Genomic DNA, 12394 nt, shown 5'->3' on the forward strand with positions numbered 1-12394 from the left:
GAAACTCAATTTGCCTCAATTTAAACTTAGCATGCCCTGATCCTTTGCACTGGTTATGCCGATATTAGAGGAATTGCACAGAAATAAATAGCAAAATCAAGCGGAAGCTGAAATTAAGAAATGATTTCAAATGCGATTAATTAACCATGAAAATGTAATTTGCTGAGAATTTGTGATTGTCAAATTGACTGACAAATTACAGATGAGGGAATTGTTGCAATGCGATGGTTATGCTGACCCTATGTATTTTTCACTTATGATAATGGATGGGCGGCCGCTATGGGAAAGATAACTAGAAATGGGATAAATAGCCAGTGAATGTAACCAGCTGACAGTTAATCACTGTAAGTGGTCATATCCAGGAATCTTCTCATTTCCCAGATATTCTGTGTTCCATCACTTCAATACTATCTTAAGATAAAATTTGTCGGGGAAGGATTAATAAACTATTTCTGTTTCTGGATGTTGGAAGCTGTGGCATCAAGGATTATCGGACTCATCAAATGAACATATTGAAGGCCAAGCTCCAATTTAATATAAAATTGTTGAACTAATATTCCTATTTGAACTTCACTTATGCCGAGAAATTCTTATGCCTCCCTTAAAAGCGCCAGCTAGTGCTGCTGCCAGTCCAGGTTTGTCTTTAGGATGACGTGATCTTTTATTCATTAATTCATGCCATCACCATCTCATCATGCCCATTTATTTCCTTTTCATTTGTGCTGCTATGCTATTCTCTAATGCCAAATGGACCTGTATATCTCACCTTTTCAAATCACTATACAATGCTGAGGGAATAACATTGTCAGGGGCACTTGATTTGTGTAGAGCACTGTTGCCTCTCCAGAGAAGTAGAAATGACACTGCGTCACAAAACTGCAGGTACTATGACATCAGGGCCTCTACAATAAGGATATATCTGCAATAACCACCAGAGGAGGTGAAACCTTGAGAACTAAATTTGTTCGAGCCCCCAGCTTGTTTCTGATTTCAAGGGTGGGCAGCATCAAGCAGAAAGGCCCAAGCACCAATCTAATTTCATTCTTAAGAAATGCTTCCATGATTCAGTAAGCTTCAGGTATATGTTGAGGCTCAGCAAATTTTTGGATGGCGCTAAGCCAGCAGGTAAATCTTGGATGGGGAAAGTGGTTGCAGTGGGAGCGCAAAGGCTGTTGGGCATTGCCTCGGAGTTGTTCTGTGAAGTCTGGAGAAACATTCTTTCAACTTGCAACTCTACAAAGAATAAAGTTGACTGATGCTTTGGGGTCTTTTTTTTGAGCAGCGGTCCCTTTAAGGATTGATGCTTAGGTAGCTTAGGCTCTGAAATATTGTCGGAGCTTAGTCCACAAGACCAAATGAGTTTAGGAGTCTGGGCATGAAATGGGCCAATTGTATAGCCTCCATCATTGAGCTGCACAAGCCAGGCATTAAACCTGGGATCTTCTGGACCACAACCTCATTGGGTCAATCAGTCCAAAGGGAGCCCATCTGAATATTTGGAAAGTAAAACCCAACATTGTTAATTAGGCAGCTGAACAGTTTAAAATAAGGTCACCCAGAGTTTGTCTTACTTTAATTAAACTTACTTTTGGATCAATCCATCTCCACAGTAAGCAGCTCCATGTACATGTTTCAGTTCTGGCGAAGGTTCACTTTCATCAGAGTCCATGACAACTGCCACATGATACGTGTACAAAGTGCCAGGCTTTACATCGCTGAGAACAGAAGGAAAAATACACAATAAATGGACATTGTCTTTGTTTGGCACTAATGCTGGTTTCCCAGTCTTTCAATGGAACTCTCCTGAGGCATTGGGTGGACAGCTGCAATATTATCCTGGTCAGGTGTCGTAAACACCGATGATCAACTGGTTAATTTGGTGATATTTTCTAAATAGCTCCATTTCACAATGGTGAAAATACCTTGTGCAATACTATCCTTCCTGATCCACAAAGGTTCCTGTATAGTTTACACAAGCATCACTTTCCTCTGGCCATAGATATGCATATCCACATTTTTCACAGGTACTTGCCAGTCTATAAACAGTTTATAGCGTACTTGGACACACAGGTACAGCGGTTGGTACATTTTCAGACTGGGTGTGAACACGTAGACATTACAAATTGCTGAACCATATCAGGAGAATTTACTTGTCTGTTTTTTGCTATACAAATACAGGCAGTCCTCGACTTTATGACGTTTGAGAACAGCACTTATGACATTTATGAATTGACACCCTGTTTTGACTTTCCCAAGTTGGTTTCGATTTCACAACGTCACAGCAGCAGACAAGTTCCTACATGCGCATCGACGTTCTGCGCCGCCCATCTCCCTGACACAAGACATTCAATTGCTGTTCCGATGCCATTAGTATAGTACTGTACTATTTTTCTATATGTATTTTTAGCTTATGTGATTTTTTTTAACATCAATATGATTGCTATTTACAACATAAATACATTAATGTTGCTATATTACTCTTCTATAATTGATTGAGTACAAAATTCTGTTTTTTTTTTGGTGAAAATAGGGTATTGGACCTTGGTTCAGGAACCAATTCCCCCATTTATAACATTGCTGTTATGGGAAAATCAGTTCCGAGTTACGAAATTTCGACTTAAGACGTGGTTTTCAGGAACCAATTGTGCCGTATGTCCAAGGGCTGCCTGTATGTACATATTTTCCATTTTGATTAACACACTGTTTAGTCTTGAAGGAATCCACATTTGAATTATCCCCTTCCAGAGAAAACATAGGGGTGCAGACGGGGTTGGTGAATGTGTGAGAAACAAACAAATGTTCTGCTGTCTCTGCTGATGTTCATTTGAATCTGTAAATGCAATGCTTGTAAGATCAAAACATGAATTCTATACACAAGAACTTTGTGGGCACCGAACTGTACCTTTTTCCATCTGCTTTGCCACCATTGAAAAAAAAATGGCATCCAGAATTTTTTGAAATTGTGGCCACTTGTTGAGTTGAAGAAATAAGTTATGAACTTGAATTAATTTTCCAAAGTTCAATCTCAGTTAGCAGCTGGCCTCGAGAATCTGGGCACAGCTTCGCATTAAACCAAATATTTATCCGCTGCCCTTGGCTTTAACAGGTTTATTATTAGAGAGCAGTGGTCGACAAATAGGCTCATTTACCATGACACCCAATTGGTTTAGATCAGGGCAGAATGGACACACAAGTCTCAGAACTTATTTTCATAATCTATTGGTTTAAATTTGGTACCCAGGATTGAGCAATGTCCAACTTTTTACACTGGAGTTTTAAATAAAAATGCCTTTTGTCTGAGCTGTATTTTCAAAGCAGCTGCAGTCCTTCAGCAGCATTTGCAAAATCTTGCCTTTCCCGTCTTTTTGCCTCCACACTCATTCTCATTCCAGGTTAGTAAACAGAGGGAGAGCATGATAACAAATTTGGTGAAATGATGAATTGCATCACGTCAGTATCTTGCACAATTACTTTTCAGAACAAACCTTGCAGCAAGAGTTGAACTTGACAGTGTCTACTGCAATGCAAACTTGCCACAGCAGCTAAATATGGTGTTATAGAAATGTTCCCTGAAGTTGGATGGTTCCTGGAACTCAGCCTGACCTGAAAATTCTGCTTCACCCCACCACACACAGACTCAAATAATGCATTTTTCAACATAGCAAGTTGTTATGGTCTGGAATTCACGGCCTGCGAGGGTGTTGAAAGCAGATTCAAGAATTACTTTCCAAAGGGAACTGGATATACACTTGAAAAGGATACTTTACAGGACTATGGAGAAAAAGGAGGGGAGTGGGACTAATGGGATAGCTCTTTCAAAGCCAGAACAAATATGATGGGCAGAATGGTCTCCTTCTGTGCTATATGAATCTATGGCTTGTGAATGGGAAATCTGCTTCTGTGGTTGTTTGACAAGTTCTACCATCCAATGGGTGCATCTCAACTCTGGCCAAATTTGAAAGGCATTAAATTTCTATTATTTAATACATAAATAAATGATATTCTTACATTGCATTATTTTAAAATTGCATCCGGCTGAAGCGAAAGAGGAAAAATATTTGAGGTTAGTGTGAGTGCAGCAGGCCGGTGAACAGGAGCTGCCCCTATTTTAATTTTCCATGAGCCAATTCTTGTTGGCATGGGGATGGGAAGTTAAAATTGACCCTTATGTGTGGCTAAGAGTGAAAGAAAAATGTATAAAATTATTAGAATCTCCATCTACCTATCATAATGCCAGACAGTTAGCAAAGATGCAATTACTGCAAACAAGTTAATACGATTGTAATTTAAAAAACATCCCCAATTCCTTTGGAAGGAGTTGATGGTTGTAATGCAATCTTGAGGTTCACTGAGCATTCATAAGCGCCTGGCACTTTGCTCTTCCACCTAATGATATCATTTGAGCCTCCAAATAGGTTCTAGCTTGATTGTTCCAGCTCTTGGTATGAATGAGAATTTTACGGGTTTAAGTTATGCACGCCACAGTACCATTCAGACACAGCCTCAGGTTAATCCTGAGTTACACCTTCCTTGCAGGTGTTAGCTGTAATAAAGCAGCTTTTATGGTGGCTGTGAGGCAAGAATGTTTAATCGTGTACATTTCTTCCATACTTAATAATCATACTGTACATCTTGTGCTTAAAGTGTCTGTTTAATCCCATTATTTACTGCACACCCTTGAGTCCAAAGGACCTAATTATAACTCTGCCTGCCAACAGGAATGGGACAGGCTAGTGTTTTAAATGATGTTCAAGCAGTGCCCAGTGTGTGCCTGACACGTGCCTTTCTCAAGTGTCACATTTTCAGCAGTCAGAAACAGACAATTAATATTTGAATTTAGGGGGCAGAAATTTCCCCTCGTCGGGGGGATTGTGCAGGGGCGGGCATGAGCCCGATCGTGATGTTCACCTGGAAGTGCTGTGCGCTCCCTGTGCAGGCAGGGGAGCGGATTCCCTGAGTCGGGGCCTGCGCTCTTTCGTGCATGGGCATCGGCTGTGCGCCCACTGAACTGACAATTTAAATAATGCGCAATGATGTTGGAATGCACGCCCGACATCACTGCGCGTCATTTTACGTATTGGCGAGCAGGCCCCTGTCCCTGCTCGCCGACCCGAAAATTCTGCCCAGGGATACAATGGCATCATTTTCACCATGACGCCATCTTGACTGTCACACACAGAGTGATGCCCAGCACCAAAATGAATGTTAGTGGTAGACAGAGGTGAGATCAGCAGAAATCAAACAAAAAATGATTGCTTCAAATTTACTTCAGGTTTCCTTCTGGGTTTAGGAGGAGTGGGTATGTGGCTTCCAGACTCCATAATGAAACATGAGGCCTCTCCTACACTCAGCTGCCTTCGACCTCCCTTGACAATGATCGCCACTGGATGACTGCCCCCCAAACTGCATGCCAGGGACCATTCCTCAAAGGTCTCTGTCTGAACTCGCTCTCACTCCCACCGGAAAGGTAATGAATCCTGCCAGGTTTGGACAGAAGTCCGACAACAATCCATTAAGTGAGGTCCAAGAGTTAAAACCCCAGAATCCTCACACTTATGGGGTGGGGAGTGGGTAGATGTAGGGACAAGCTGTATGGTCTGCCAACCACTTTGGCTCCCACATGTAGGCGGCTTAAAACCAGGGCTTCTTATGTCTGAGGTACAGTAGAGTTTAATGTGCAAATCACAGGGCTTATGTCTATTATGATCCTTGATATGATTAAACTGGCCACTGACAGCGAGTACATTGCATGAGTTTCTGAAAAACAACTTTCTTGCTTGCGAACCAGATATTCCCGACAACGCAGTCCCCCTTTTGAACTCTAGTGCTACTTATGGTAAAATATAATTCTGCAGATTATTTATCACCCTTTCAGCTACTGAAAGATGCTTCCAGTCAGCTAAGTAATGGAGTGGAGCTGATGCCAAGGATTGCAGGCAAGTCCGTGACCACCTGCCTTTTTCACTGAATGGCTGGCTGTACATGGAACAATAAACAGCTACCATAGGAGCAAAAAGGTGGATAAAAATGGGGCAAGCAGTAAATGTTTTTGCAGACTTGGAGGATTTTATAGTGTTAAGAAACAAGTATGTTTTCCATCAGCAGTCAGATGACAGGCTGGTTCTCTGGTCAAAGTACACAGTAGAAAATTATTCTGAACCTTGACCAGGAAAGCTACACTGGGGCCTGAATTTTCTCCATGATGAGAGCATCTCTGTCATTGCAAAAATGATGGAAGATGCTGAATGATGGAAGTCCTGGCCCCGAATGCACCACCCGCTACTTGCGTGGAGGTTGGAATATGGGGCCGGGTCAAGATTTACAAATGCACATTTTGCGGAGGCAGCTGCCCTTATAAAACAGCAGCTGCCTCCAGTCATGTCTGATTTTTCAATAGCCAGGAGTGGGAAACATGACATGTGCAGATTAGACCTGGTAGGAGCAGTTCTGAACTTTGGGGAGTCCTTTGGAGAGGTGAGTACATTTTTGGAGAGGCGGGGTACCGCATTGGATATGGTCCCAGGATACCTTTGTGATTGTTAAAAGTGGACATGAATGTGCATTTTTATTTACATTTGTTCAAGGGGTGTGGGCATCACTGGCTAGTCTCTAATGCCCTTGTCCTCACTCAGAGGGCATTTAAAAGTCAACCACATTGCTATGGGGTCTGGAGTCACAGGTAGGCCAGACCAGGTAAGAGCAGCAGATTTCCTTTGCTAAAGGGCATTAGGGAACCAGATGGGTTTTTTTACGACAATTGGCAATAGTTTCATAGTCATCATCAAACTTTTTAATTCCAGTTTACTATTGAATTCAATTTCCACCATATGCAATGGTGGGATTTGAACCCAGATCCCCAAAGCATTACCCGGGGTCTCTGGATTACCATTCCAGTGACAATACCACTACGCCACTGCCACCCCATAAACTCAATGAAACTGACAAGAGAGCTGTCAAGAGGAACTGTCAAAAGTGTCAAAGGAACTGTCACAGGGAAGTGTCATAAGCAACCGTAAAGGCTTTTAAAACTCCTGCTGTTTAAGTCTTTGAAAAAACTGTGTGGAGTGTTAAAAAAAAATCATTGATTTTCAGTTCACCCTGTCTTTTCACATAAACCTGAGGGCTATAATTACTGGATTAATGCAGCATGACTGATTTCACAAGCTTCCATTATCACAGTGGGGTGCCTTCCACTTCACAGCTTGATTGACAGGTACAAATGGTTATAGGCTCTTTGAAGTGGAGTATGAATTCCAGTATTTGTTTTAAAAAGGGATTAGCACCTGAATAAAATGTTTGTTTTTATAAGGATGTGGTTGAAGGAACGTAAATGCAGTGAATGGGTTTTTATGAATGAGTGTTTTTTTAAATGAAATCTGAAATAGACACTTAGAACTTTATTTAACCTCAGAATGGGTTCTGAGGTTTACCCATGGTGGATACTGGGGGGCATGGGTTAGCATGAATTGGCACTAAGCTGGCATAGGGGCTATAAAGGGCCAAAGGGGTGGATAGAGGGGCATGGCTTGGCATGCAGGGTTTGAAGGGCCATGGGGGTAGGTACAGGTGCATATTCATGGAGGGTATGAGGGACTATGGGGGTCAATAGAGGGCATTAGGTAGCATGGGTAGGCATGGATGGGGCATAGAGAGTGTGAGGGGTTGCAAGGGAGTGAAGGCTGGAGGACTATATTTATTTTACTCTTTCTCTTAAATCTTCGACAGTGCCAGCACTGAGGTAGGCCTTCCAACCAACATGCTTCCTGCACCCTGCAGCTGGGGTTGCCCAGCCTGACTTGCATTTCACCCCACATCTCACCAAATGAAAATCCCAACTTGTGGGGGCACTATTTCCCGAGTCAGGTTCATGGCCAGGAAATGTCCTGACTCTGCGCTTCCGACCCAGGAGCAAAAATTCAGGCCCAGGTTTCTGTGTGGCACCTTTTCCCAGGTTTCCCTCCTTGTCTGAAAATGATGACTTTGGCTGGCTGAAGATTCATGGCTCTTCAGTAGCTTGTCTGAGCCAGTGTTCTTCATATGTGACTCTACATATTGATTGCCTATGGGCTATTGGGAAATGGAAAGCATTACATACAATTATGAACTAGCATGAAAGATCCACCTTCCAGCAAGGCTACCATGGGTAGCATCAAGGACCTGAGAGAATGGTCATTGGCATGTGATTAGGTGAGGAGATAGGGGTGATAGCAGTGGGGTCCTCTGACGATCATGTTCTGGGTTGGGGAAAGGATGCCTCAGCGAAGGGAAGGCTCAGTGATTCATTTTGGGGCCCAGAGAGGTTCACAAGGGACAGGACAGTGAAGTTTATGCAATTTTGCCTGATGTTTAACTCAATGGCACTGAACTTAGTTGCAATATTGGAACTACATCCTTGCCAGTTGTTTATTGCTTTTTAAAATTTCAAACGGTCAGCCCGAATGTCACTGCTTCAGTTACCTCTTTGAGTCCTTTTTACATTAGAGAGCCTGTTCTGCCAATCAATGAGATCATGGCTGATCTCTGTCTTAACTCCATCTATCTGCCTTGGTTCTGTAAACCTTACTACCCTTAGCTAACAAAAATCCCTCAATCTTATTTCTGAAATTTTCAATTGACCTAGTCTCCACAGCTTTTTGGGGGAAGAGAGTTCCAGATTTTGTGCTGCTGAGGCGGTGTGCTTGTGGCTTTAAGGCTGGTCAGTTTAACAATATGCCATTGATTGAGGCTAACAGCAAGTTCTTTCAATGAAAGATGTTCAATTTCTGAACACAATATTACACAAGGGCACGATGTTTAGGCATTGTGCTTTTTACGTTGTGCCCTGCATCAATGTCAGGAGTGACATATCGGATTCAGTACAGTAAACAACACAATTGTATTTTGAGGCTTTCATGAAATCATAGTAGTGTGGAACATGTTATTCTTTGATCTGACAGGGCAGTAAAGGGAGTGCGACATTGAACACGACACACTATAACAATGAAAACATATTGTGAAATGCAGAACAGCATCTTTAAAGCTTTTTTAAAAAATTATTTTGTTGTAGTAAATGTAAGATGGCTGGTAGTGAGTTACATTGGGTTAATTCAATCAAGCAGTTCTGAATACATCATAAACTGTGTGACAGTGAAGTTCGGACATTCCATAAATATCAGTAGATTCCCAAGATTGAATTAGTGTCTCAATCTCCCTGCCAGACACTTGTTATTCTTTATAATATATACTGTGTCTAGCTTATTTAAGTTTGCAGTTTACTATTTTTAGACAGGCAGCAAGAGAAGTGAGCATGAAAGTGGTAGGATGAAGGTGAAAGTGTAAAGCTGTCTTCATACAAACATATGCACATCATTGAAAAGGAGCTTACAGTTTGTGCTGATGAAAAAGTAAAACTCAATAGTCATTAGGCAACAGGACTTCTAAGCACAGCATAGATATTGGGGCAAAACTCTCCCCAGAAAATGGCTGTGTAGCTTACCACTAGTTGTATTACGAGAGTCTGTCTGAATTTAGGTGCAGAGTAGCAAAGCAGAAGACTGTGATGCATTATTTCACCAGAAACCAGGTAAGCAATTTCATGACTGATGAAGAGCTTCCTCAAAGAGCCTGTACTTCACTTCTGCACTTCATATTTCAGTTAGAGTTCTCTGCAAATGTATGTTTGTGTCTGTGCAGTTACATAGGTGAGAATGATATGGTAATGTCTAGTAAATCAGCAAGAGCAGGGAATGATCATAATAGAAGATGGCAGATGCTTGAAGCCCACCCAAATTTGGGCTTCAGGCCTCACGGCCCACGGGCATCTCAAGTTAATCCAGTAGAAAATTAGCATTAAATTCAGAGATAAAAGCAAAATACTGCAGATGCTGGAAATCTGAAGCAAAAACAGAAAATGCTGGAAAAACTCAGCAGGTCTGACAGCATTTGTGCAGAGACAACAACAAAGTTAATGTTTCGAGTCCGTATGACCCTTCTTCAGGGGTCATATGGACTCTTCTTAAATTCAGGATCACTGGCAGCAATCTTCACGTAAATCTGGAGATGGTGGTAAGATGATGGGAGCGAGGTGATCAGGGGAGAGCAAGGGAAGTGATTGGAATGGGGCCAAGTTGGAGCCAGCAACCATTTTTAGCACTGCAGTTCAGCATTCCAATTTCTCCCAGCTCTATATTCAGATCAATATTTTCTAACAAACATGCGTTTTTGCTGTTGACCTCCAGGGGTCCCTTTAATGGTCACTCAATGGGCTGCATGTTGGCCATGTTTTCCTGAATGCAGCTGGCCTAGCGGTGGATGCCATGACAAATCAATTTAGCAAAAGGAGCTTCAAATAGGTGTTAGGCCTCTTGTGTACAGATGCATATGGCTTAGTTCCTGTTTCAGGTGAAGATCATTGATGCTGCTTTGGTTGTCTTTACCAATGTGCTCTGGTGTCTTTCTGGGATCCCTCAGGGACCCACTTTATTGAATGCTTAGGCACCTTTTACGTGCCCAGAAAATGGGTGCAGTGCCAACTAATTTTTAAGCCTATAATTGTAGCTATTCTACCGACCCACACTCAACTACCCACCAGTCTCAGATTGGTACATCTGATATAACTGCAGCCACAAAAAGAGGATGGAGAGGCGCTAAATCTGCATCTATTTCCAACTCAAATTAGTTCTGCATCTGTTTCATTCCCAGATTGCCACACTTATGGTCACACAGGACTATCTATTACTGCCATAAATATATTGGGCGATTAATAGGGTCAGCCTGCAAAAATAGAAGTGCATTATTTTAATGGAGGGGCCCCTTTACTCTAAATCCCAGCACACACATACTCTTCTCATAGTGCCTATTGCCCAGAGATACCCATGGAAACACTTACTGATTATTTACTGGAATGTCCTGGGTTGCTTCGACAAAGTTGCAGCTGGAATTTTTGGAACAGCTCAGAGTACTGTGAGCTTCAGGCTTCCTGAGGAGGACCTGAACTCAACTTGTAGGATGGAAGGGATAGCGGGCTGCTTTACACAGTATGCAAAATGAATAAGTAAAAACTTCATACGTTTGTCCACTATTTTATCCAAAGTTAAAATTTCCAGCATTTGCAGATGCATTTAGAATCCCAACCCTAATATTGGAAAGTTTCCATTCCCTTTCTTTACCAGCCCTTAGCAATTTGCCTTTTACAGCACATTGCAACTTATTCTGTGTGGATTAGGGGTACTATGCATTCCTCAACCAATTTATTTTGACAATAGACTCAGTTCAATTTTCTTCTTCTTCATTATTGTTAAAATTTCCCAACAAGCAGATAGTTTAAAGAATATGGCAAAGAGAATGTAGATGCATATGAAAAGTGAGGAACAATATTATTGAAGGGATTTATTAGATGAAATTAAACACTGCCTTGATGGCAGAGCGTGTGAAAGTACTGTCACTTCACCCTTAGAAGTGGAGTTAGAATCCAATACAACCTATTGAATCAAAAACAGAGGTGCTGGAAAAAACTCAGCAGGTCTGACAGCATCTGTGGAGATTGAAACAGGGTTAACGTTTTGGGTCCGTATGACCCTTCTTCAGAGCTGAAGAGAAGTGGGAATGTGATGAAATTTATACTGTTTAAGGGGAATGGAGCAGTTGAGGCTGGAAAGAAGGCCAGTGATAGGTGGGGACAAGGGAGGGATTGACAAAGATGTAATGAACTAAAGGACAAAGGGAGTGTTAGTGGTAGTGGCAAGGGCTGAAAAAGGTGCTGATAGTTGCATAAAGGTAAGAAAGCAGAGTGTGATAATAGCAGAACAAAGGTATCATTGTGTGAAAGAACAACATGGAGCAAGTAACAGATGGCCCTTTAGGGGATGGGGTGGGGGGATGGGCGTGGTGGAGAAAAAAGGGATAGAAAATGGGATGGGGGGGTAAACAAGGGGATACAACCATGGATGAATGAAAACAAATAAAAACAAAAATAAGTGGATAAAAGGTAAAAAATGAATGTAGAAGAAAGGGGATTACAAAGAAGGGGTGGGGATGGAGGAGAGAGTTCATGGTTGAAGTTGTTGAACTCAATGTTAAATCTGGAGGGTGTAGAGTGCCTAGTCAGAAGATGAGGTGCTGTTCCTTCAGTATGCATTGGGTTTCACTGGAACATTGCAGCAGGCCAAGGATGACATGTGGGCATGAGAGCAGGATGGTGTGTTGAAATGGCAAGCCACCCGTAGGTCTGGGTCATGATTGCGGACAGACCGGTCACTCAGTCTGCGTTTGGTCTCCCCAATGTAGAGGAGATCACATTGGGAGCAGCGGATGCAGTAGACCAAATTGAAGGAGGTGCAAGTGAAGTGCTGCTTCACCTGAAAGGAATGCCCTTGGACAGTGAAGAGGGAGGAGGTAAAGGGGCAGGTGTTGCACC

General features: G+C 42.2%; 1 protein-coding gene across 1 annotated transcript in view; it reads right to left on the minus strand.

Moving 5' to 3' along the window:
- The window catches only part of pappaa (pregnancy-associated plasma protein A, pappalysin 1a), a 310054-nt gene that overhangs the window by 206256 nt on the left and 91404 nt on the right, over nucleotides 1-12394 (minus strand). The window contains exon 8 of the mRNA XM_041194444.1: nucleotides 1587-1715. Coding sequence (XP_041050378.1) covers nucleotides 1587-1715 — 129 coding nt within the window. The remainder of the gene's footprint in view (nucleotides 1-1586; nucleotides 1716-12394) is intronic.

Source organism: Carcharodon carcharias, chromosome 8 (assembly GCF_017639515.1).
Source record: "Carcharodon carcharias isolate sCarCar2 chromosome 8, sCarCar2.pri, whole genome shotgun sequence".
Taxonomy (NCBI): Eukaryota; Metazoa; Chordata; class Chondrichthyes; order Lamniformes; family Lamnidae; genus Carcharodon; species Carcharodon carcharias.